Source organism: Gnatocerus cornutus, chromosome 5 (genome assembly GCF_029298725.1).
Source record: "Gnatocerus cornutus isolate USDA-ARS CGAHR chromosome 5, icGnaCorn1.1, whole genome shotgun sequence".
NCBI lineage: Eukaryota > Metazoa > Arthropoda > Insecta > Coleoptera > Tenebrionidae > Gnatocerus > Gnatocerus cornutus.
In genome coordinates this window covers 19,139,935-19,167,586 of record NC_142237.1, presented here as the reverse complement: position 1 = coordinate 19,167,586, position 27,652 = coordinate 19,139,935, and the positions used below count along the sequence as shown (strand labels likewise).

Below are 27,652 nucleotides of genomic sequence, written 5' to 3'. Positions count from 1 at the left end.
TGGTAATTGTGGCTCTAGAGAAGGGAAATTTGGAAAGCTTACTCTTTTTGATCTGCTTATTGAGTTAGTTAAGTTGCAAAGATATGTATCGGACATAAGAAGCAAATTTTAGAAATTTTTATTTCGAGAATGAACCAGAAAATTTCTTATTAAAACCTGGATTTTGGGTAATTATAGCACTATGCAAATGAAATTTGGGAAACTTGCTCTCTTAAACCTCTCTTTTAAGTGTGCCAAGTTATAAAGATATCGGACAGAAGTAAAATTTTAATTTCGAGAAAGAACAAAAAAAATCTAATATCTTTTTATCGAAACCTGGATTTTGGTTAATTTTTGCTAGCTGAAAATGAAAATTGGAAAATTCACTTATAAACCTCATTATAATGTGTGGTAAGTTACAAAAATATCAGATTAAAGAAACAATTTTTCGAAATTTTCATTTCAAAAAAAAGCCAAAAAAAATGCAATATTTTTGACGAGAAACTGGATTTCGGGTAATTTTGGCTCTATGGAAATGAAATTTGTGAAACTCACTTTCTTCAATCTCTTTATTGAGTGTTTAAAGTTACAAAAATATGGGTCAAAAGAGACAAATTTTAGAAACTTTCATTTCGAGAATGAACCAGAAAAATTCCAATATTTCTTATCAAAACCGGGATTTTAGGTAATTATTGCACTATGCAAACGAAATTTAGCAAACTTGCTTTCTTAAACCTCTCTTTTAAGTGTGCCAAGTTATAAAGATATCGGACAAAAGAAAAATTTTAATGTCAAAAAAGAACAAAAAAAATCTAATATCTTTTTATTAAAACCTGGACTTTGGCTAATTTTTGCTCGATGAAAATGAAAATTGGAAAATTCACTTTATTAACCTCATCATTATGTGGGGCAAGTTACAAAAATATCAGATTGAAGAAACAATTTTTAGAAATTTTCATTTTGAGAAATTGGATTTTTGGGTAATTTTTGACTATACGAAAATAAAATTCGGAGAACTCACCCTCTTTAACTTCTTTATTATATGTATCAAGTTATAAAGATATCGTGCAGAAGACAAATTTTTAAAATTTTCATTTCGAAAAAAAACAAAAAAAAATGCAATATTTTTGACGAGAAACTGGATTTTAGGTAATTTTGGCTCTATGAAAATGAAATTTGGGTAACTTTTGAACCATGGAAATGAAATTCGGTGAAATCTCCCTCTTTAACCTCTTTATTGAGCGTGCCAAGTTACAATATCGGACAAAAAAGACAAATTGTAGAAATTTCATTTTAAGAATGAACCAAAAAAGAGTCAAAAATTGACAAAATCCTTAAAATCCATAATTCGGATAATTTTAACACTAGGCCAATAAAATTTAAGTAAATTATTATCTTTTATTTACTTATGAACTGTGCTACAAACAAAATTACAAACAACAACAAAATTATATCACAGGGTTTTTTCAAAACTCTCATTTTGAGAAAGCGATCAACTATTTTAACACCGTGGCAATGAAAGGGAAGTTATTATTTTTAACTTGCTAATTAACTGTGCCAAATTAGCTTGTATTAGCTTGTTTTAGCAAATTCTAGAAAGTTTCAATAAACAGACAGTGAAAATTTCGGTATAATTTATTAAGTAATTAAATTATTTCCGAGTTGAATCCTAATTACAAATTACAATTAATTGTCCCCCAGAAGCGCAGGCACGTCCAGAGGCCGTGCCTTCGTGCAACCATTCGAATTCTTCGACTAGTAGGCTGGGGCACTTTGACACACACTTATCTTCTGCGTAAAGATAAGCATTCATTTATTTTTGTCGTTTTTTCTGAAATCGTCATAATTGCGTGCACATTTCTCATTCCTTAGTCAACCTAATCTCAGGTTATGACACTCGTGACATATATAAATCATACCTTCACAAGGTGCCCGCCCACTAGATAAATTTAAATGATCGCTCTGTATTATTTCCTGCAGTTTTAAGGCCTTAGATTTAAATACCGAAGGAGGCATGCTGTCAACGCTAACATGTTGCGTTTACCTTTTGGGGTAATGTTGGTAGCTCTGTTTGGTAGCGTAGTGCTGCAGTATTACCAAATTAGAATTATTTTTTTTTAATCCCTGAACTCCACGCTTATTAAATCCCCGCAAAAATCCCTAACAGTTTAACGATCTTCATGCTTGTAACGAGCAAAATTAACGACACAGCTTTTACTCCAGAAATCATTATAACAAATCGCCCAAAGTAAAATAAAACACTACACCTCTTAACGAATTAAACAAGTTGAAAAATGATCCAATTTAACACTAACTGTTTTTAAATATTTCTGTCAAAACCACGTTAAACACGGAAAACATTTGTAAAACTCTCGAGAGATATTTTATCGTTAATTAGTTAAAAAAGCGACAATAATTAATTACACGTTGAGTTAATTAAGATTTAGAATTAAGTTTTTGTCAAAAAATAACACAATTTGAAAGATAAATATTTAGGTAATAAAGTACAACCGGATAATAATGTAGTTAGGTGAAAATATTTATAATGCTCACTTCTGGAAATGCTTTGGTTGTTGTCAGAGCTGCCAACCCCCAACAAAATTCACGAATTCATGTACAAAACAATAAACCTGAATTCAATAACTGCGGCACTCAAATCTGATTAATGAAGTGTGCTATTTCCGGTCTAAATATTCCAGTGGTTCCACTTAATTAAGAATTAGAGATTACTCTTATCTGTTGTTTAAGAGAGTTTTATTTGTTCCTCCATCACAACAAAATCACGCTGGATATTTCCAAACGATTTTACAGTGAAAATGTCGAGTCGAGGTAAGTATTGTGCATTTTTCAACGACATTAATTACTATAATAAACTAAAATAAATCCTCTTATGATAATAAAAAGGGTGCCTAGATCTAAGCTTTTCGGGGCATTGCTCCAGACTCGAGTAAATAAAATAATCCCCGGAGAAATTTATCAATTATTAAATTCTTGCGAATTGAGGAAGCAAGTGATACATTCCACATTCTCGGTGTCGATTGTTGTGTATATTTTACATTCATTTAATAATGAAGTTCCGCCCATCTCCGCCTAGTCAAACCTCTTAATTATATTCGTTACGTTAACTAATCAATGAGAATGTTTATTAGATTCGGGAAATCTCAAACTTACAATATTCATTAGACGTGGGCCGACGTAAATGACACTATTAATCTAATCGAACAAATCATTTTGGACTAATGGGAACACGAGATTCCAAGTGGTATAAATAAATATAAATAAAGTTTGCGGGCTATAATTTTAAACGTTATATAATGTAAATTGTGTTTTGAAGTTTTGGTTTATCGCGACAGATTTCCGGGTGAATTTTTTATCGCGGGTTTCAGGTTTCAGTCGCGTGTTTGCCCCGATTTTAATTAAAATTTGTTTCAGGTTTCGGCGTAGGTGAAAATCTTGTCTTTCTAAACCTGGAGCTTCAAGGTTTCTAAATGTAGAACTGGGGAGTTATAATTTCCTATTTTTGAAAAATTGAATTTGTTAAATGGTTTTCAGTCTTTAGAAGCCTAAATTTCCTTTCTCATTTAATAAATTTTGAACTGCAGCAGTGAAAAGTCATTTCTGAAGTCGAATTATCTCCTAATTCTGAATCTAAAGTTCGTTTTACTCGATCAGGACTCAGAGATATTTCCATAAGCAAACTAATAACAACTCTTCATCATCAAGAAGTTTTCTAAAATGTATTATTCTGGGCTGCGTTAGTATTAAAGTCATTTTAAAACTTTATATGTGCCTAGCAATTACGGTTATGTAAGTAATGGCATTGATTTTTAAATGAAATCGACAGAAACAACAAAAAGTTTTAGTCTTTTGAAAAACTTTTCAGTGTTTTTTTATCGTGTAACGTGTAAACGATAAGAGATAGCAATGCATTACAATTTATTATAAGTATGCAAAATTGCATGTGAGAATCCCCAAAAATAGTACATTATGGCATTAAGAACAAAAATTAAGCTTTGTCTACTGATGTTGTTCGTGAGGCGAAGCATACAAAGCGTCGGCTTAAGTTGTTAAATTGCTAAGTTCATTTTTGAACAAAATGCGTTTTCAATTTTATAAAAACGATAACAAAATGGTACAGCATTGAATCGTTTTATGTGTTATTATTTCGGAATTAAGAAACATTCTATTTTCATTCCCCAAATTGTCAAATCCCAGATTTGAGGACAAATATGTAAAAAATTAAGATTTCTCCACCTGGGTTACAAAAATTCAAAGTGGACTTAGCAACTTAAGGACCTAAGCCGACGATAAACGTTTTTTTTTCAAACGACTGCGTAAATTAAAAATTACTCAATTTTACTTAAAAAATTGTAGAAGTCTCTAACAGTAACCGTCAAAAAAAGTACTTTTTCTGCCTAGGCAGAAAAAGTGTTTCCATGTCAACGAGCGCATTTCATTACTTATATCAAAACTGCCTACTTTACTGTCTAAAAACAACTAAAAAATATTGACTTTTTGTAACGTTTGGAGAAAATAGTAGATTTTGTTATACGGCAGAAAAGTGTCACTTTTTGTCGAGCAATTAAATTGCATACGCGAGGCAACGGTACGCTTCACCTCGCTACTTAGCAACTTAAGGACCTAAGCCGACGATAAACGTTTTTTTTTTCAAACGGCTGCGTAAATTAAAAATTACTCAATTTTACTTAAAAATCGTAGAAAAGTCTCAAATAGTAACCGTCACAAAACGTACTTTTTCTGCCTAGGCAGAAAAAGTGTTTTCATGTCAACGAGCGCTTTTCGTTACTTATAACAAAATTGCCTACTTTACTGTCTAAAAACAACAAAAAAATAGTGACTTTTTGTAACGTTTGGAGAAAAAATATATTCATGCAATATCACAGTGCAATGAAAACATTATTTCTATAGTTACCGTGGAGCCATAAGCATATAAACTGCTTTGTCTGCTTAAGTATAATAAAAATTAAACATTTGCCTTGACAATCGAGATAGACAAAGTATTTTTTGACATTTGAAAAAAACGTTTTTTAGTACATGTTTTTCAAAATATCATAAGAAGTATTAACCCTGGCGATGAGTTTTATAGGCCATTGGAAAGCTTATCAAAATGGCTTTCTAAAGCACCATCGAGAAATTCCAAAAGTTTGCAAGCTTTTAACAAAAACTGAACAAAACGAAATTTTGCGCAAAAAACTTAAAAAAATATGTTTTAAGAATATCTCTGAATCCAGACCTGATGGAGCAAAACGGACTTCAGATTTGGAACAGGAGGCCATTCTACTTTAGAAATGACTTTCAACGTCCATTAAATTGTTGACTAATGTAATAATTTTTGTCTTCTTTTGGATTCATTTGGCAAATACTCTGATTGTTTTTGGTTTTCCCAAGTTCCGTTTTAAGTTACTTGTAATCTTGGGATTTCATAAGTTCGTTCTTTCAAATTCTTTAGTTTAGATCCCTTAAAGATCTTTTGAATTCCTTAGATATTTTGTGTTCTTTGAATCCTTTGGTGTTTAAGATGTTTTAAAATGCTTTTTAATTCTTCAAGATTCAGGCTTCCTTGAGACTCTCAATTTTTGGGATTTTTTCGGATTTTTAGAATTAATAAACAAGCTTAAGAAATCTCCTCAGATTTCTTGACGGTTTTTCAGAACTCTTTAGGATTTATTGCATTGTTTGAGGACTTCGATTAGAATGGCGTTCCTAGAGAACCGAAAGAAGAAAGAATTCCGCCAGGATCAAACAGTATTGGAACCCCGGAATTTCCACTCTAAGCAAACTTCTTTCGACCTGCAAAGTGGAAACTCTAACGATGTTTACGTTTCCCCTGAAAAATAGTACACATGCTAGAATCTAGACGTCTCATTATCACCGAAGAAAGCTCCGTTAGCTGCTGCTGACAAAGTGCCATTTCAAAGTCCATTTTATAGTATCATAAAATCGATATACGACATCCATTCACCATTCTCCAGCTTTCAACGACCTTTCGCACTGTGTTATCACATCTTAAACTGATCTTCATTGTTAAAAAGTACAAAAATTCGGTTTTACCTTCCAGACTATCATCTTACTAACAAATGATTTCGCTTCCTCGATCGATTAATCAAACCGCACTAACGTCAAACCGGGCGCAATTTGTCTTGTATTGTTGTCTAATAGTGGTAATTTAGTTGTTCCATCAGTTTTTAGAAAGAAATGCGTCATTTCTTCTCAATTTAAATCAAGCCACCCCCCAAAAATTCATTAGCAAGTTGTTAACGTCACAGGATCGGCCATTAATAATGCGTACGTGAGAATCTGGCCGAGGTAACTTTTTATCGAGCATTTTTAATTAAGAGGGCGCAATTTGCGGCGATGATCTTCTGCAGTCGGTCCTTCTGTGATGTTCTCTCCCAGCGACCCGTTGCTTTTCGGGGTTAAAAGTTCAAACAATTTGTATAAGGACGAGATAACGCCGGGATAAACAAAGAAGCATTAGAAACCGAAATTCGTTGTAAACAATTTTTCTATTCTGACGAGCGTTGCCGCAATCGTCGGTATTTATGGCTAATAAAAGAAAACCTTGATTCATCTTGGAGCTGAAATGCAAAATTCGCTATCACCACCAGCAGATGCTCCCAGTCAAAAATCAATCATTCAGATAATGGGTCTATCTGTAGATAACTCTCCAAACTTAATAGGTTTTTATATGAATTAGGTACGCCCGATTGTTTACACTCGCGATATTTGTTTACTGGTTTAATTAAGCATGCAGGAAAAGTGACTGTTATCACGTGTTTTTTACATCTCTGAGTAGTGTCAAAAAATCTCGAAGAATAGGTGATTCAATGCTAATCAGCTGACTAATGTCCGCATTCTGTTTATCTCGACTAAAATGGAAAACGTTTTGCAAATTGTTATCACTAATGTAAGAGCAAATAAGATAGACAAAGAGTTTGTAAACAGGGGAGTAATTCCACCACGCACCAACAAATTATGTCAAATTGACCGCACCGATAAAATCTTTTCTTTGATTGAAAATCTGAATAACTTTGAACCGGTTATTAATGAATTTCTGAACGTTATTTATGACTTGACGTTCAGGACTAATTTGAGAGGAAATTAGTTTTAAATCGATGGCTAGGCAAAGGCTGGAAGTTTTCCTTTCAACAGATGCAATTGCCTTAATTGCCTAATTGATATTCTCTGAAATGTACGTGTTATTATTTTATTTTCGACGATAAATAAAGAAATGTGAGCAATCTTGGACGACACAATGGGCTATTTCTTATTCCTGTCTCATACAATTTTGGCCGACACAAAAGATGCCTTTTTTTATTTTGAGACGGAGTGATTCATTAATATTTCTGCTGGACAAAATACGATATTGCAGGCGGAGAGGTATTGTAAACATTTCTTTTAAAAGCGTTCCAATAAACCGGGGGAAGAGAAATTGTGCTTTTGCGATAGAAATGTCAGACGTTAATTGCGATTGCCAGCAAATTTCAATTATGATGACTGGGATTTTGCGTTTATTTAACTTTGGGATCAGCAATTCGGTAATGCCGATAGCCTTACTGGGGTTAATTATAAAATCCCAATGAACAGAATGAATTGCATTCTAAAGAGGATTCTTGATCATCAAAGGATTTATATGCAGTTCCTGGGATCAGCAAAACAAAGATTTGAGATTTTTCAAAAACGTTCAACTTAACAGTTCCTAAAAATGATTTCCTGCAATTAGCTACCGTGACACGACAAGGACAATACAGATTAACCAAAGGCTGCACTAGTATTTGATTAGTTAATGAAAGAGTAAATATTATGATTAAGAGCAACACCTGCATCTTCGTGACAAGTAGTGGACCACGAAGAGACAATTATCCGTAATTTCCAGTTCCCAGTAACTCAGCGTTTGATTTAATTTCATTGGAGAATGTGGAAGTTAATCAACTTACAAAATTAATCATTGAAATGTCAATACAGACGTAAAGTTCCATAAATCAATTATGATTTAAAATAATCGTTAAATGCTAATTATTTTACCTTCACTTTTTGCACACTTTCTGTCGTGATTGGGAAAATGGTACAATGAGCGCTTAATTTAGCGTTTGTTCGCGAAATATTCATTTCAAATATATGAATATTCAATTAGTGTCACATGGAACCACACACGCTAGATATTATCAACACTCGGTGATTAAAATTTAATTAAAACTGCGCTTTTTCCAAACTCCGCCCACTATTTGTTCAAACACCACTAAATTTGGAATTAAGCCCAACTCGACTCCTCATTATAACCTGAGATTCAGTTAACAGATAACTGAGCACTAATAAGGTTCCATAAATGGAAATTAGAAGCAGTGAATTTGTATAAATAAATAATATTGCGTCGAAGAATTCTAAATATGACTATTAATTAAAAAGGAAATGCGATCTTCAATAATTTCTTGAATTTATTTTTGATCCCGTAAGTTTGGAACTGACTTCGATGAAAGTATAATGAATTATTGATTGATGTCTTAATTATTTAGGTTCCTCAAAAACCTGATGTGAAAAAAATTCCTGACGTCATAACTGACTGATGGTGTAAGGGTGAGGTCTTGACACTGGATCTTGATAAGAAAATGAGTATGAGATTTCAAATGGATTCTGTCTAATGTTCAAAGCTTAAGCTGAGATCAATTAACTACTTGGTTTTGTTGTTGCTCTTAATGTACATACCTTTCTTTGAAATTGATCACGTTTGTTGGGCAATATGGCGGGCTTAAATGGCTGTCATTTTTTAGAAGCGAATCTTCGTTCATGGACAATAACATCGAGGTTTTACAGGCGATAAACTTAATTACATCTAAACAACTCGGTTCAGTTCAAGACACCTTCGGTGACAAATTACAACATTACAGAAAATTACAGCCACCACTAGTGGAAAGTGACCGTAATCTCAATTTATGTCGAGTCGTTTCACAGTTCCCCAGAAAACATCGCATCAAATAACTGCAGAAGACACTCAAATTCTAGATAAGCCGAATCAATAAAAAGTGCATTGATTTAGTTAATAGGATGCAACGGTACATTAATTATAAAACGGTGGAAACACCTTTAGGCATTCTCTCGGAAGGCAGTCAATTCTTCAATTGTTTTTCAGTGTTACAAATTACGAAATATTTTATTAACCACTTATTACAGTTATGGAATTTAATAGAAATCCTTCGCCTTCCCGTTTCACCCTCCCACGGTTCGAGTTTCGTTTTATGATTTTTTTATCGCTCTTCCATATTCCCGTGGATTTATTGACGATCATCATCGCGAGCTAATCTGTTATTAAAACGAAATGATTCTAAAATACCGAAATTTTATAATAGGAGCCGAATTAAAGTGGCCGTTAAATTTTATAAATCGTGTTATAAAACGTTTAGTGTGTGGTCAGACTTTTTTTGTCAAAACAGAAATTTTTAATTAGATAAATGTGGCGTCATCGTTTTGATACGTGTTCTGATAAAGGATTGGGATCGATAATGTTTTGTGATTATTTATTTCAGCCCCCAAACGACGTGTTTATACGTTGCGCAAAAGAATCAGAACACAATCTGTTTTTATATTTATTTGAAGAACGTCAATCCAATGATCGCACTTAACTTTTATAACATATTGTCTCTAATTATAGCTTTTATTTGAGCTATTCGAAGTAACAATGTGTGCAATGTAAACTACTTCGCTTTGCTCCCACCGCCGTAAAAAAGGCAAATTTAAATATAAACCCATCGAAATCGAATAGATCTCTGCTAATTGCAACTCAACTCGCGATAAAAGACGAAAAGCATATAATCACCACCATCTCCAAGAGGATTTATAATCGCTAAACGCTTCCAATAACGTAATTACACGTTGTAGCGATTTGTTGTAAATCCACAGCAACAACATTAATTAATGGAATTCTTTTAGTATTTACGCCCCAGGGAAATATTCAATTACGACAACAGCGGTGCGCATTGTGAGGTAAACTATCATTAAATTTGTCTAAATGAATCCCGAAGATGGTCATCAAATGGTTTTCTTAGTGGACAGTCTGTGGGGACTTGTACTTAGCTGGTGTAATCGACAAGAAATGACTACATACGCCAGTTTTATGTTGCTCTTCCGCTGTATTTTCTGAGAGCTTATTGCAAAATTGCTGTGGTAAAGTGTGCTTGGTGACGTTAAACTAAATTAGTGTCAACGAACAGAGACGGAGGACTTGATTATTTCAGGTTATCGTTTATTTATTACGGGACTTAAATATCTTATCGCGAACACGAAACTTAGAAATTAGTCTGAGGAAAGTTCGACGCGAAGAGGAGAAGACGTGGCCACATTTATTTCGAATATGCGACTTGTTTTTTCTGTGGCGGTTCCGTTTTACAATCGCGAAAATTTAGAAATACCTGCTGTGAAGATACGTCAAATTTTTTATTCATTTCTAATTCAAACAATAAGAAGAACATGCATCTAAAAGTTAAAAAAAATCTACATCAACACGAAAAAACAGAAGCTCTAGAAGCTGATGGAAAATTTTGTTTTTTTCGCTGATAGTTTTAGCGTCGCAACGCCTTAAAAATGTAATTTTTAACTAATTGTGAGGGTTTGTGAAATCAACCCCAAATTTCATTTCTTTTCAATATAAATGTGTTAAAATATTTCAGTTGTCATTTTAGATTGAATGCAAGTTGTGTTCAAAATTTGAGGCAAAAATGCTGTTTTACCAAGTTAGTTTCCAATTTCATTACGTCAAAATTGGGAACTACGTTTACACCCATCTGTGTCACAAATGACATCTAACAAAGGTCTTATTTGGTGAACATGTCACTTTGTCGATGTTAATTAACGTTTTCTGGGGTCCATAAAGTGCAACATGCCCGTGTTAATCAAAATTAACCTTTATAAGAGTGAATGAAGTGACTTGTGAAATTTTGGTGTAAACATAGTTTGCCACTATAATTTGACCTGACGTGACCCAAAAGTGGCGCCATCTACGTGTCAAGTCTGGAACTTCAAAAATTACAGGTTTCTAGATTAATTTACATATTTTTTTAAATTTTAGCGCTTATTTTGACTCAAAAGTGGCGCCATCTATGTGTCAAGTCCGGAACTTAACTTAACTTAACTTCTTCTTCTAACAAATTACGAAATATTTTATTAACCACTTATTACAGTCATGGAATTTAATAGAAATCCTTCGCCTTCCCGTTTCACCCTCCCGCAGTTCGAGTTACGTATTATGATTTTTTTCTCGCTCTTTCATATTCCCGTGGATTTATTGACGATCATCATCGTGAGCTAATCTGTTATTAAAACGAAATGATTCAAAAATACCGAAATTTTATAATAGGAGCCGAATTAAAGTTTTGTAGGTTAATTTACATATTTTTTTTAAATAGCGCTTATTATGACTCAAAAGTGGCGCCATCTATGTGTCAAGTCCAGAACTTAACTTAACTTAACTTCTTATAATGTCAGGGTTAAAGGATTTCAGATTAAAATTCGAGATTTTCTTTTTCCTAGATTTTGGGTACCTTGCGATTTTAAGAATACAAAAGGAACGAAATTCAATCCCCAAAATCGCCTTTAATTTTAAAGACAAAATTTGCATACCTTAGAGTTGACAAAGCTCAAGAAGCTGACGTAAAAATTTGTTTTTTTATGACGGTTTGTTTAGCGTCGCGACGAAATATTCGCGAATTCAATTTTTTTTTTCAATATAACTGTGATACAAATATTAGTTTTTAGTTTAAATCTAAAGCAAATTGTGTTTTAATTTTGTGAAAAAAACGCTGTTTTATCAAGTTAGTTTTCAAAATTATGACGGCGCAGCGGCAAACTACGTTTACACCAAAATTTCACAAGTCACTTCTTTTTCTCTTATGAAAGTCAATTTTGATTAACTCGGGCATGTTGCCCTTTTTGGACACCAGAAATCGTTAATTAACATCGACAAAGTGACAATTTCACCAAGTAAGATACAATCTAAAGCGAACCAAAAGATAGATGTCATTTGTGACACAAGATGTTGACAGATGGGTGTAAACGTAGTTCCCAATTTTGACGTAATGAAATTGGAAACTAACTTGATAACAGCATTTTTTCCTCAAATTTTGAATACAATTTGCATTAAATCGTAAATGACAACTGAGATATTATTAACACATTTATATTGAAAAAAAAAAAAAAATTAACGGTTGATTTCACAAACCCTCACAATTAGCTAAAAATTACATTTTTAAGGCGTCGCGACGCCAAAACTATCGGTGATAAAAATCAAATTTTTGCGTCAGCTTTTAGAGCTTTGTCAACTATGAACGTATATAAATTTTCAAAATTTTATCTTTAAAATTAAAGACAATTTTGGGGGCGGACATAAGTGTTGCCGGACCCTGTATAATTACAGAACATCTAGAGACTCTAAACCGGACCTAAGGAAAATATATCTGAATATAAAAAATAAAAAATAAAGAAAAGTCAGAGACCAAAGAAAATCGAAAAAGATCCTAAAAAGTTGTAAGAAAAAATGTAAACAGAAAAAATAAAGAAAAATTTATGCACAATCTAGAAACAATAAATGTGAAATGCAGAAAAATTAAACAGCATTTAGAGAGAATTGAACCGAATCTAAAGAGAATCCATAAGCTTTGTGGATTACAAAATTCATTCTCTCATAAATTTTCAACTTTTTCTATTAACCACTTCGTTTAAATAACAGATTAGCTCATACCGATGAAGAGTATCAATAAATCGCCGGGAGTATGAAAGAGCGATAAAAACTCATTCGAATTTCCAAATGTGGGAGGGAAAAAGGAAAAGTAAATGATTTCTGTTCAATGCTTTTAATGCGCTAAAAATAACTGTCTTTCCCGAACGGGAAAATATTTAACAGAGAATTTAACGTGGAGGAAACGAGAAAAGTGGAAACGATTTTACTTTTGTCTTGATTTTCAGTTTCCATTCGAGTGCACCTTGTTTTTACGGTGACGCACGCCTTCTTTTAGTAAATAGTAACAATTCATCAGCTGAGACAAATATCCGCAATTTCCTGCCACTTTTCCAATGAGTGATTGACACTTCACATTCACGGATACAACGAAACCAATCAACGTGTGGTTTTATCCGCCATTGTTGTTTTAATTTCTAAAACCAGTGGCGTGCCACAGGTTGTTTTTCCTTCGCTATTTTCAGTACGACGCCTTGAACTTTAAATCCAATATCGTAAATAATTAAAATCCTAGCGATCATGGTACCGAACTCATTAAACTTTTTGGTTTGCGATTGACAGCGCACCACTAAAAACCGCAACCCTTCTTTAATTGCTCGCAGTACCTGGTCATACCAATAAATTTCAGTTAACGACGAAAAGATACAGTTTAATGACTAAATCTCGCAGGAAAAAATGAAAAATGTAAATATTTTTGTACGAAAACTCGTAAAAGTAATTTTTAAATGTAATAAAATTATATGGTTTCAAAACACGCTGGATGGCTAAATCATTGTCCAATAAAACGACAATTAAGTAGAAACAAGAGAGCAATTTCTTTCATTACTTGATGGGGTGTCGTGCTGAGACGATCGTAAAAGATCAGAGTAACGAAATTATTAATAAAATTGTACAAAATAAGTGTAGGCTGTGGTTGGACTTCCAATGTTACGACAAGGAGGAATAAATAATTCATTTCAATTATTCATTGTGAGAACTCTATTTAAGTTGACATGCATAAAACTTGAATATTATCTATGGATATTAAAAAGTGTGACGTTGCTTGATTAAATGTTCACCGGTATTTTTATTAGCTCAGATATTAATGGCTTTAGAATATTATAAATTATGTTACTTTAATATAAAGTGATAATATGATGCTTTGTTTCCACCGCAATAAAAGTACGTTCCAATAACTCCGCAGATGGAACTATTTTTATCGGGAATTATATTAAACCCTAATTAATCCATTCATAAATCCTTCTCGATACCCCTTATCATGTCATTTGTAATATTCTCCAGAAAATCAACGAGATAAAAGCACTCGAGTTTCGTTTTAATTATTAATTTCTCCAACGATTTAAAATTATAATGCGGTGAATTTATTTAAGTACTGCGGTAATAAATTATGTAAGTTTAGCCATAACAGCTTGTACACGATTGTGTGGTCACAGTATAGAAACTCAACATAAACAATTATGTAAATTATTTATAAAATGGTGTTTATTTTTACCTGACATTTATTGATATAGAAACGGAGCTTTTATGTGTCAGAAAGCTTGTAACGGAGTTTTATGGCAAAAATTGGCAGGTTTGGAATATTGCAGACGTTAGCATACGAGACAGCCAAGTTTTCAGACGCTCATTGTGACGCGTAACAAGCTGAGTTTTTTCAGGAATCAAGGATACTCTAATGCGAGGATTTCTTCAGCGTCTTGCGATATTTTTAACAGTTTTGTTGCACTTACAACTTTCCGATTACCAAGGGACTTGGCTTTTCAGATATTTACGACGAAATTGTTTCGCTTTCTGCGGCTTTCCGAGTCGAGTATTCCCAAACTCCAATAAATTCTCACTTTGTTCTTGAAAAAAATTATTTTATCGTTGACCCACTTCAGTGGAATTATTTGGTTTCGATCTTCAACGCCATGCAACTGATCGAAAAACGTCCATCTGCAACTCCATTTCGCCGCAATGTGGGAAGTACAAAGTCTTTGTCCATATTGACAGAACTTGGTCTACATTGTCCCACATCGAACAAGACTTTGTAATTAACAGTTCATTTTTCAAGCTTGCGAAAGTGCGAGTTGCCACATTACATGTTTTTCAAGTCCCAAAATTGTTTTAATTTAAGCCATAAATCACATTAAAGCCATAAATTACCGCTTTGTCAACAAATTCTTTACCACAAGATTAATGTTGTTTCCAATTGTAACATAAAATGATCAAAAATAACTTAATCGAACTTCGAGAAAATTGCCTTTTTAATCAAACGAACTCTCCGGGGGTCCATCTCATCACTCATCGAAATTCTCCATTCTATTGTACACCTACACAGGACTAAAATAATGTTACGGATGCCACCGATTTCGTCATAAATCTCGAGATTGAGCAACATTTTAAACGTGACCAGACTTCCCAATTATTAAAATTCTCTCGTTGTATTAAAATTCCGTCGAATTTAGATTAATTTATGATTTATGTTTACAAGAAATTGCAGGAATTGTACAAGTCGAGCGAAGCGAGTTGTGATTAAAGTTTTTCAACGCAACGCTCAAGAATTTCATTCTGTTTTATATAGACAGATTTTTCAGACATTCTTTGCATTAGATATCACGAAGTGTGCAATTCACAAAACGGAAATCTGTCGCTGACACTGGTACTTAAAAACGCGCTGCGGGAACTCTACAAACTAGCGCCCCCCGGGCCTCCCCAAAATTAATTAAATATTGTTATTAAAAATGAGATACGGCCTCTAATTAAATTTTATTTCGGCTCGAATCGTGTATAAATCACACTGCTAACTTCCCGATAGTTTATCTTCAATTCTATTATGTTTTGTAAACTCACAGTACAAAGAACTTGAAGATAAATCAGATTTTATTGAATAAGAGGTCAGACACTTTGCGTTGGAGGTCTATCATTTCAAAACTCAAACTATGTCGTAGATAGAATTGCGCGTAAATCAAATAAAAGTATTCTCAAGTTTTAATTACCAAAGTAATCATAAATTAATTGAAATCTTGCTGTTATTTTAATTGATTCTTCGATCAGTGTTTGTTTTTCAGGCAACAGCTGTTTTGGTTCTTCCAAATACAAATAAATTCGGCTATTGTGTTCTAAATTCGGCCACGATGTATGCGTTCGTTGTACACTTTGAGTATGATGAAGTACGAATGGGATATTTAAATAGAATTTAGGGATTTGTGCTTTTGAGGGTTTACCGAGAGCAAATGTCGGAATTCGCGATGTATTAGGGAAAAATTAAATTAGAAACGTACTCATGACGCCGGATGTATTTCAAAGAGCGCGACGTATTTCTTGTCTTATTGGATAATTGTAATTAAATTTGGCTTAGTGCGAATCCGACTCTAATTAAACAAATTTGTATTATAAAACACTTTTAAAATTAAGTTACCTTGAGTACTGTAAATCAATCAAGAATCTTGAATAAAAGATGAAAGAATTTTTGAGCTTCTTTTTGTGTTGGATTTTGAATCTTTGGTTCTCAAATCCATGTTCTACTTCTACTCATTCACTACAGTTCACTGTGACAGAAGAGGCGGATTTAAAGTCTCCCATTTGGAAAAGGACCACAGAAACACATTTAAAAAAATGAAAGAAAATTTTAAAGGATGATTTAATAGTAATTTACAGTCGCGTGGGGTAACTTACATTTTACAGCGCGAAATCCGTTTGAAGCACGACGTAAATCTGGGACTGTTACATCGATTTTTTAATAATATCAATTTTGCCAAAAAAAAACATCGATTTTTAACAAGGTTACTAAAATTAACAGGTTTGCTACAAAGTTTTGAGCCAATAGGAGCAGGCCTCTCGAACTGGCGCGAATACGTCATCGGAAAGCTCTTTTAAATTCCGATTCAACTTTTTCATTGCTAATATTATTTAAAATAGCAATATTTTACACTCTGATGTTTCTACAAGAACTCTGTTAAACAATAATGGCGATCAACAATGTTTTTACACCGCAGAACAGTTGACAGAACTTTCTTGTGACGTCATTTATTGTCGCATGTACCTAGCAAGCAAAAGAGGGTGGAGTTTTACCCTTAGTAACGAGCAATCCTGCTTAATTTAGGAACCTTGGATTTTTAATACATATATTTTTATTTTCGATGTATCATCAAAAATCGATAATTGCGGTTTCGATGTATGTATTTTATTTTACACTCTTGATTTTGGTGATATTTATAAAGAAGACTGGAATTTAATATAAGGGAGTTATATTTTAGAATTTTGTTTAGTCTTAATAATCTCGAATTTGCTATTTTTTTTATTATTTATTTACTTAGTATTTTGTTTATTACTTAAGGTTTTTATTTATTTTTGTTTTTCACAATAAACTATGCTATATTGAGTTTTTCTATTTACTATTTTTCAAAATCGATGTTTTCTCCGATGTATTGGAGGATCGATGTAATTGTGCTCTTGTTGAAATTGAGTTCAACATCGATTTTTTTACTCGATGTTCCCAGATTTAGCATGACGGCGTAGCCGGAGTGGTTTAATGATTGAGTGCTGTAAAATGGTTAACGCACAAGAGTTGTATTAAACTTTTTGGCCGAAAAACTTTTAATTTAAATAATTGGATTTTTTAAAATTCATGAGAACTGTCACATCTGACATTTATAAATTTCATCATCTGTCAATTCTGTCAGTTTTGTAGTTGATGCACAAAAAGTACACAAGATGGCGCTGTATAAAAAACGTTTTAATATGACTTTAAAAATAGAAATATTGTCTTAATTGAGATAATAATTTAGGTTGATTCCACTTTGGTGATCAATCTTCATTATGGTAAAGTGATTTTAATTTATAAACGCATCTGAAGAGCAAACGATTTGGGCAATTTTTACCGCACCGCTTGTAAATATCATGTTTCCAAAGATGTCAATTGAATGTTAATTAGACGTTTATAATTCATGAGGCCAAAAAGACAATTTAAAGAAAATACAGAAAATCTAAGAAACATTTCAAGATATTGTAGACAAAATTTAAAAAGAATCTGAAGAAGATCTAATGAGAACTTGAAGATTCTAAAAAAAATGTAAATGCATTTGGAGGGAATAAAAAAAACCTGAAGAAAATCTGGATAATACAAGAATAAACTATTAAAAAATCTTGAGACTCTTTAAACAGAACATAAAGAAAATTCAGAGATCAAAGAAAATCCAAGGAGGCTCTAAGGAAATTGTAAAGAAAAATCTGACCAGACTCAAGAGGGTCTATAAAAAATCACTATAGAGAAAAGGGATATTGAATGGAAAGAGAATCTAAAAATTTGAGCAAAATTTGAATAAAAACTGAAGAAAATCCAGAGCATCTAATTAAAAGAAATCTAAAGAGAATCCAGAGGATCTACAGAAATTAGAGAGGATCTAAAGTTAACACAAAACGAATTAAAAATTCTAAAGAGAAACAAAAGAGAATCCGGTGAGAATGTAAAAAGAATCTAAAGTATCCAAAAAAAATGAGAAAAATCTAAACCCTCTACTGTACGACTGCTCCCTGTGGACTTTGGGTTTGTTTATTAGAATAAAATAATAACTTAAAAAAGAATGCAGTGTTGTGTAAAATCCACTTTCTATGTTAGCGACAGCATAAAAGAGCTTTGCTGCTTTAATGATGTTACTCCAGAGCTTATCGAAGGTGTCTAGACTAGATCTTCCCTATTCCTAATGGAAAGTCTACAATCGATGATATTTGTATTACATTTGCATAGTATAATAGCAAACGAGAACCATTTGTCCCATTACTCAATTAAACCTCGTCACACTTCCGACTGACAAGTGTTAAAAATACTCCCATGAAAACCTAGCAAGTCTCCGAGGTGTCCCCTTTTCGGGGGCCACAAACATAAACCACCTTTCCGCATTTACGAAGCGTTTATTAAAAGCATATCAGGTTAAGTGGTGAGTATGTTATTTCAGGAGTATTATTGTGAAGCGAAACACCTTGTTGCCCAAACATCTCTAGGATGTATGGGATGAGATGAATGTTTGTTTAAGAGTTCGAACGAAACGAAATACAAACGGTGCAGTCTTTTGTAGTTTAGAGATTTATCCATCTATAAATATGATTGTTTGTGTAACAACGGAGGAAAGTGGAGGATCGCAAGACATTTCATTCGATTTCGCCGCATGCACAGTTCACGGAACGCTCAAAGATTCCACAAACCGCTTATGAATGTTCTGCATGAATTCGCAATGACTGAGTACCATTCATTTTATATGGAAATGGGTTCTACTTGGCGGGATTCGCACAAAATGCGATTTGAACACAAGACCGCTGATTCGAATTCACCTAAGAAATTAAAAGTGTCGGCTAACGCGTGGTGTTCGTTTTCATTGCGAAATGCGTTTGTGAAATATTACCACAGCGTCCACTTGTTAACATCTGATACGGCCATAACAGTGCCACAGGGATTTACAGAGTGATAATTTATTACATAGTCTTCAGGTAATAGTTACATGCTTTTGTACAAAAAGTCTCGAAATAGAACAACGTGAGGGAGTAAATATTTGTGGTATGAAAAACGTTTAGCCTACTTAACTGGGTTCTTGGGTTTCACAAAAGAACCTACGTGTTCTGCAGTCATTCAGAAACCTCTTAAGATATTAACGTTGTAAACTCTTTTGTGAGGCATTGCTGCGAATTTCATTGATGTTCTTGTCATTGTCGAGCGGTAATAAATCGTCCAGCCAAGCTCCATAAATTGATTTCAACTCATTCGATTTGTGGGGGTTGGTTGCTGGTGCACAGTGTAAATTTGACACCCTTTTTGAATATTACTATACAGGGTCCGCCAACACTAGTGTCCCGGCCCAAAATCGCTATTAATTATAAAGCTATAAAAATAATTTTTTTTTTACATAGGGGAGAGGGAGGCATAGTGGGGAACTTAACAATCAATTAGTCACGCATCTTAAAATAATAGGAATTAACAAAAATTTTTTACTAAATATCATAGACTAATGTATTGCGAATGATTTTGGTTTTACTTTTTTTGATTACAATAAAGAACTTACGACATGTGAGCATTATTTTGAAAAAATGGGATTTGCCCCGCTTTGCCCCGTATATAGGGGTAAAGTGGGGTACCCTATGGAACAATCAAATTTTTGAATAACTGTGTACTTACTTAGAAAAAGTAACATTTTAAAATTACTTAGTCATCAATGCTTATTGCACATAAATGAGTAGGTTCATCATATTTAGCCACTACATTTGTATGACTAAATTTTAAAAAACTTGCTCCTTAACTTCGCGAATTTTTTAACGAAAACACTAAATTTCACATTTTGTTTTATAAAACATATAGGTTTTCACACTTTGTTTTATAAAACACACATGGTCAACTGTCAACTGACAACCAATCAAAATATGCTATTCGACTTTTTTAGTTTCAATCTTGTGTTAACCATATGTGAAATAAACGCAAAAAACTACGTTTTTCAAAAATGAAAATAGAGAAATTAGTGGAAAAGTCAACCTGTCTTGTCCCATTTTTCGTCAAAAGGATGAAAATGATATTAAAATTTGAATTAAAATATCTGGTACCGAGATATTAAATAATTCTTAAAATTTAGACAGGTTTACAATTGATTCTTCATCGCAAACTAGTCCCTACTAAGCGATTTATGATGGGTAATATTTTTACCCACAATGGGCTGGATCTTCCATCGGACAGACCGACTGTTTGTTATCAGGTCCATGGTAATCTCCTAGGTACTTAGGGGCCAGTTTGCGGCTTGGAAGCCAGATCATAAATCTTATAAGGGAGTTAAAACGATTTTTTATTTAATATCTCGGTACCACATTTTTTAATTCACATTTTAATGTCATTTTCATCCTTTTGGTGAAAAATCGAACAAGACAGGTTAGGTGCCCCTCCATCTTCTTCATTTTGATTTTTGAAAACCGTAGTTTTTTGCGTTTATTTCACATATGATTAACACAAGAGTAAAACTGATCACATCAGTTTGTAGCGCTCCGTTTCCTCTTCATGTACAAAAAAAATTATTTTTATAGCTTCATAATTAATAGCGATTTTGGGCCGGGACACTAGTGTTGGCGGACCCTGTATATATAAAACGTGTACAGGCGGAACCCCTCTTTTAAAACGAGAATACCGGCGAACGGGTGGCGTACTTTTGCGCGAATACCTTCTTGGACCGATTTTTTCTCGACACTTTCGCCGAGCTTTCCCAAACGTACACTTTCCCGAAATTACGGTGGGTGTGGTTTCGTCCTTTTCGGACTTTTGCTTTTCGCGTGAGAGACTTTTGAAAATCGTTTTCGTTCGTCCGGTTTTGCTGACGTGCTAGACGTTTCAAAATGCTTTGAAACAGAGAAATGTTCGTCGACATAGTGAAAAATTTTTGGGGGATTGAGATGTAAACACGGCTGTTGACGGCCACCCAAAAGATTTTACATTTACGGTAGTGATTTTTTTTGCCACTTGAAATCCATCCCAGCGACGACGAAAACATAATCGGAGATTGATTGAAGTAGTTTGAATTGAAGTGAACGTATTTGTGGTACTGAATTTTTTTTTATCGGTTTAGAGACTGTTAGGCTTAATTTTTTAATATAAAAATTTTGCATTCAAACACTTTCATCATCAAATAATAGGTTATTTTTTATAAAAAGTAGTATTTGTTATTTCTCCGAAAACTGGCTTTGCTGTTCGCAATTTTGCATACGCTACGCTTCGCCTTGCAACTACATTTTAATTGCTCGACAAAAAGTACCACTTTTCTGCCGTCTAACAAAATCTACTATTTTTTTCAAACGTCTAAAATTTGACAGTTTTCACGACCGAACCGTACTATTCTCGCTCCTTTTTTTAAAACATTTTCTATATAGTATAAAAAAGTAGTAAGTTAATACTTTAAAAAGGCAGAATGATACTAATAGATCCTGTCATTTTTTTTAAATAAATATTAAATAAATTCAGACCTGCCACTGATAACGTGCACACTGATTAATTTAATGTAAAGGTTAGTTAGAACCTTATAGTTCTCAGGTCGCAAAATGCACTAGGTAATTACTAATATGGTCAATAAAATTATGTACATAATTAATAGTACGTAAGTGTAAATATGAAAATTTCGGAATAAATGTCTTAATCGTAAAAGATTAAAAAAAAACGGTAACCTAACCTTAGTACTGAGATTATAGAAAAGTGATCTGATTTGAATTTTAATAAATTTATTTTCAAATATAAATTTCAAATTTTGTGCCAATTTTTTAACTTTGACGCAAGCGTAGATGTGCCAATGCAATTCTTAATATCTTTTTTCAACTTCATTCACTTACACATTGCATAAATAGGGAAAAAGTGGGGATGGTTGATATATTGTAGAAGTATGTGTCTTCAAGTAGGAAATGTGGACCCGTGCCTCTTCTAGGTATTAGCGCGGGGGCTCAAGATGATTGTTGATCCCTTCACCGTGTTTTTTTAATGACGTTGATAAGCTTTTAATTTTTGTTTATTAATTTAAATTTTAAACAAGTTAAAAAAATCGAGGGCTCTCAAGTTTTCAAAATTTTACAATGAGAACGAAAATACCTGCTGTAACTGTAACTTGACAGCGGAGCTTCAAGTGTTGCCCGAGTATTATGACCAGTATTTTTTACCTCTTTGGTAAAATTTGAGAATTGCTAATCTTTGATTGACAGAAAAAACGGATACATTATATAACTTTAACATAATATTAAGGGTTTAATCGAAATAAATCCTCTATGATTTATGCATTTTCCGGTTGAATTTCTTACAGCGAAGCCCGTTGGTTTTTAAATTATTTTTCTTGGTACATTTTATTATTTATTTTTAATGTAATATAAAAAAAATCCAAGCGCAATTATTTCTATCAGAGTTTCAAAAATCAAAAGACATAAACAATTCATATTTCAGTCATATTTCTTTGCTAATTGTTAAATGAGCGTTAACTACAATCGTAGTAAATGCAGCCTGTATGATTTACTCATTTTCCTGTTCATTTTTTCAACGAAGTCCGTTGGATTTTAATTTATTTTTTTAGTACATTTTAAGTATTTATTTATTTTTAATCTAAAGTTAAAAAAATTGCCAAACGCAATTATTTATATCGATGAGAGTTTCAAAAATTAAAGAACATAAACAACAAAGTTATATTGGTTTGTTAAATGTTTGTAAATTCCAAAGCTAGGGAAAAGTGAGGTTTACAAAAAAGACGAAATTTACCGATTTTGAAAGGCGACCTGCAAATTTTGGTAAAAAATGATTGTTTTGGTACGTAACTGTGGAATTCCATGAAATGAATTGTCACAAACTCACAACAATTATCAATAACAGTCTTTTGGCATTTTGATAAAGAATCTGCTAATTCACTGGTTTAGTCCTATGTGTTGCCATAAAAGTTATAAATTTTCCGCGTACTGTTTGATTTTTTATAGCGAAGCCCGTTGGTTTTTAATTTATTTTCTTTGATACTTTAATCTATAATTAAAAAAAAAAATGTTTTTAAATATTGAAGGACATAAACAAGTTTGCTAAATGTAAAATGAGAATTTACTAGGTGGCAATCGGAAATCGGTAAATCTCGCTTTTCCGTGACCATCTTTGTTTTATAGTATAACAAATAAAAAATCAAAAGCAACGGAAAAGCGAGATCCACAAAAAAAGCGAGATTTACCGATTTCCGAGGGCCACCTAGTTCCAAATGTAAACTTTGTTCTGAAAAGAAAATGTTCAACCCCTCCTGTTTGCATTAATTTTCGAAGCTCGCATTGATGCCCACAGTTCCAATTACAGTTCATGCGTATCTATTGAAATAATCCAACTGTATGTAATTTCCTTCTTTAATCTCCCACAAATACATGTTAATAACTGCTCTATCGAAATAAAATTGACAAAACCGGGCAAACCGTCGCCTTATAACTCGCTCGCAATTACAGTGTCTGTCCGAGACCTTCAGATATGAAATAATTGGCAGATGCCGACCCAAAACAATCCTCGTCTTTCACATCTTCATTCATTCGTCGGGAATTAATATCAAGCCGGCAACTTTGTATAACAAAAAACGTTAATTTGTCGCAAAACATCTGCAAACACACTTCACAGTTTCTTTTCTGTTGCAGAAAAGAAGGTGCATAAGTTTTATCCAGGACCATGTCAGCAAGGAGAGTGCCAAAACGAAGATCAAGCGTGCAATTACTACAAAGACAATAATACACATACGTGTATTTGTACACATGATTCCCAACCACCCTTTGCCGATGGGAGCTGTCGGAGGATAACAGGTATGGCGTGGATTTTTATGGCTAATGTTGAAATTTTTTATTGTTGTAAATCGTGGTGGGTGGTCTGTGGTGTTGAGTGAGAGAATAAAAGAGAAAATACGAGATGCAGATGGTGGGTTTATGATTGCGATCTCGGGAAATTTGAGGATCTTAAAAAATCTAAAAAAAGGAAAGTAGGTCGCGTTGGTGGCACTGGAACGTTAGAACAATTGAAAAATTTCTGTGTTTTGCTTTCCATCACTTTTCAAACTCTTTTTTATAATTTGTATTTACGAAAGCTCGAGAAAAAGCTGCGGATTGAAGAATTCATAAATGGAAAGCAATAAAATGAAGGAACTGAAATCCCAAAAATCATCTTGAGAGTTTGTTTAATAATTAAAATAATTATTATTATTAAAAAAATAATTGTTTAATAAGTTAAATAACTGAAAATCTAAAAATCGAAAAACACGGAATTTAATATCCCTCTATAAAAAGCGCTTTCACCCTATTTTTCCTTGTCGTATACAAAGAAAAGTCCCACGCTTTTTCCACAACTCCAAACACAAATTAACTGAATTTAATTTCCGAAAGCTGTAAACGGCTCTTCCTAAATCTCATCGAAACAATAAATCGTTGAAGCGATGTCTGTATTTATTTAATTTCCCAAAGTAGACGGAAATTGAAATTTGCCTGAGTAAACACACTTTTATGCAGGTTTTGATTGAATGAATACGTGGGCGTAGCTGTGATTTTGTTTTGGGGGGGCCACTAGTGTTACAATCGCCCCTTTAGCTACGCCCATGGGATTGTGTTCATTGGCTCGGTTTCGGCAGAAAGTTTGATAAACGACAAATTAATTTCATGTTCAATAAATTCAAAGCGAATAATTATAAAAGAGAAACAGATGTTTACATGAAAGCCGATCCTTTTGATGTCACTTCTAATTTATAAAATATCTTGATAAAAAAAAAACAGATTTCCAACTCTTCTTTGCGAATTCAAGCCAGAAAACGGCGAAAATCAGCGAGAAATCGTCCTTTTGCATCGAAATAGCGGATTTCTCTAAAAAATTTGTGATTTCGTGCAGATTTCTGCTGTTGTCTTGCAATTCAACCGTTAAATCTTGATAAAAATTGGTGGTTTTGTAGATATCGAGCTCTTCTTTGCAATTTCAAGCCAGAAAACAGCGAAAATCAGCGAGAAATCGTCATTTTTCACCGAAATAAGCGGATTTCTCTAAGAATTTTAATAATTTTTGATAAAAATTGGTGGTTTTGTAAATTTAGAGCTCTTCTTTGCGAATTCAAGCCAGAAAACGGCGAAAATCAGCGAGAAATCGTCGTTTTGCATCGAAATCGGATTTCTCTAAAAATTTTGATGATTTCGTGCAGATTTCTGCTGTTTTCTTGCAATTCAGCCGTTGAATCTTGATAAAAATTGGTGGTTTTGGATATTTCGAGCTCTTCTTTTCGAATTCAAGCCAGAAAACAACGAAAATCAGCGAGAAATCGTCCTTTTGCATCGAAATGGCGGATTTCTCTAAAAAATTTGATGATTTCGTGCAGATTTCTGCTGTTTTCTTGCAATTTAACCTTTGAATCTTGATAAAAATTGATAGTTTTGTAGATTTCGAGCTCTTCTTTGCGAATTCAGGCCAGAAAACAGCGAAAATCAGCGAGAAATCGTCGTTTTGCATCGAAATTATCGGATTTTTCTAAGAATTTTGATGATTATTGATAAAAATTGGTGGTTTTGAAGATTTCAAGCTCTTCTTTGCAAATTCAAGCCAGAAAACATCGAAAATCAGCGAGAAAACGTAGTTTTTCATCGAAATAAGCGGATTTCTCTAAAAAATTTGATGATTTCGTGCAGATTTCTGCTGTTTTCTTGCAATTTAGCCTTTGAATCTTGATAAAAATTGATGGTTTCGTAGATTTCGAGCTCTTCTTTGCGAATTCAGGCCAGAAAATAGCGAAAATCAGCTAAAAATCGTCGTTTTGCATCGAAATAATCGGATTTTTCTAAGAATTTTGATGATTTTTGATAAAAATTGGTGGTTTTGAAGATTTCGAGCTCTTATTTGCGAATTCAAGCCAGAAAACGGCGAAAATTAGCGATAAATCGTCGTTTGGCATCGAAATAAGCGGATTTCTCTAAGAATTTTGATGATTTTTGATAAAAATTGGTGGTTTTGTAGATTTCAAGCTCTTCTTTGCGAATTCAAGCCAAAAAAACGGCGAAAATTAGCGAGAAATCGTCCTTTTGCATCAAAATGGCGGATTTCTCTAAAAAATTTGATGATTTCGTGCAGATTTCTGCTGTTTTCTTGCAATTTAGCCTTTGAATCTTGATAAAAATTGATAGTTTTGTAGATTTCGAGCTCTTCTTTGCGAATTCAGGCCAGAAAACAGCGAAAATCAGCGAGAAATCGTCGTTTTGCATCGAAATAATCGGATTTTTCTAAGAATTTTGATGGTTATTGATAAAAATTGGTGGTTTTGAAGATTTCGAGCTCTTTTTTGCGAATTCAAGCCAGAAAACAGCGAAAATCAGCAAAAAATCATCGTTTTGCATCGAAATGAGCAGATTTCTCTAAGAATTTTGATGATTTCGCGCGGATTTCTGCTTTTCTTGCAATTCAGCTGTTGAATCTTGATAAAAATTGGTGGTTTTGTAGATATCGAGCTCTTCTTTGCGAATTCAAGCCAGAAAACGGCGAAAATTAGCGATAAATCGTCGTTTGGCATCGAAATAAGCGGATTTCTCTAAGAATTTTGATGATTTCGTGCAGATTTCTGCTGTTTTCTTGCAATTCAACCGTTGAATCTTGATAAAAATTGGCGGTTTTGTAGATTTAGAGCTCTTCTTTGCGAATTCAAGCCAGAAAACGGCGAAATCAGCGAGAAATCATCGTTTTGCATCGAAATAAGCGGATTTCTTTAAGAATTTTTTCTGGTTCCAGTTCCCGTGGACTACCCTGGGCAAATCCCAAATGTCAATCCACCACCAAAGAAAGTTGTAAGTCCCTTATGATGGTGTAATTATCTTGCTAAAGGTACTTTTTTAAGAGCAGGCGCCCGTCAGCAACCCATCAACAGACAACCCAGCAACAGATTACATCACTATTCCCATCGTGGTATCAGCTTCCCTTTTTTTTATATTACTCACCGGGATTTTATTCCGGCGGAAATTCAGGAGAAGTCATTTGAGCAACGAAGGGGTAAGTTTTGAATTTGTGGTATTATCATCCAAGCTTCGATTTTTTATTACCCGGATTACACGAAAGCACGCACAAAGCGGAAATGTAACACACACCCCCGAACCCGGAATTTCATGTAATGACTTTTATTACTTCGTTAATAGTTTCGTTGTAGCAAATTTTAATTCCGGCGCTCTGCATGCTAATCCATCAAAACGCTAGGCACAGAATAAAGCTCGCGTGAATTACGTGTTGCCTATACAATTTTGCTTTTTTCCAGATGTCCCCTATCAATTTAAAGCATAGTTTGCTCATGGCTGAACGATACGCCCCCAACCCCCAATATTCAGCGTGTTCAGGGACCGGCGTGCCGCTTCTTCGCAAAGAAACGTTGAAATTTATCAGCGAAATTGGAGAAGGGTGTTTTGGAAAAGTTTACAAAGGTAAATTTGATATTT

At 33.5% G+C, this 27,652-nt stretch overlaps 1 protein-coding gene across 4 annotated transcripts in view; it reads left to right on the top strand.

Annotated features, from left to right (window-relative positions):
• LOC148175473 (tyrosine-protein kinase transmembrane receptor Ror-like) overlaps positions 1-27,652 on the top strand; it is a 48,947-nt gene that overhangs the window by 10,134 nt on the left and 11,161 nt on the right. For all 4 annotated transcript variants that reach the window (XM_088036390.1, XM_088036388.1, XM_088036389.1 and 1 more), the window contains 4 exons: positions 23,852-24,013; positions 26,958-27,013; positions 27,069-27,215; positions 27,475-27,637. In XM_088036390.1, coding sequence (XP_087892516.1) covers positions 23,852-24,013; positions 26,958-27,013; positions 27,069-27,215; positions 27,475-27,637 — 528 coding nt within the window. The remainder of the gene's footprint in view (positions 1-23,851; positions 24,014-26,957; positions 27,014-27,068; positions 27,216-27,474; positions 27,638-27,652) is intronic.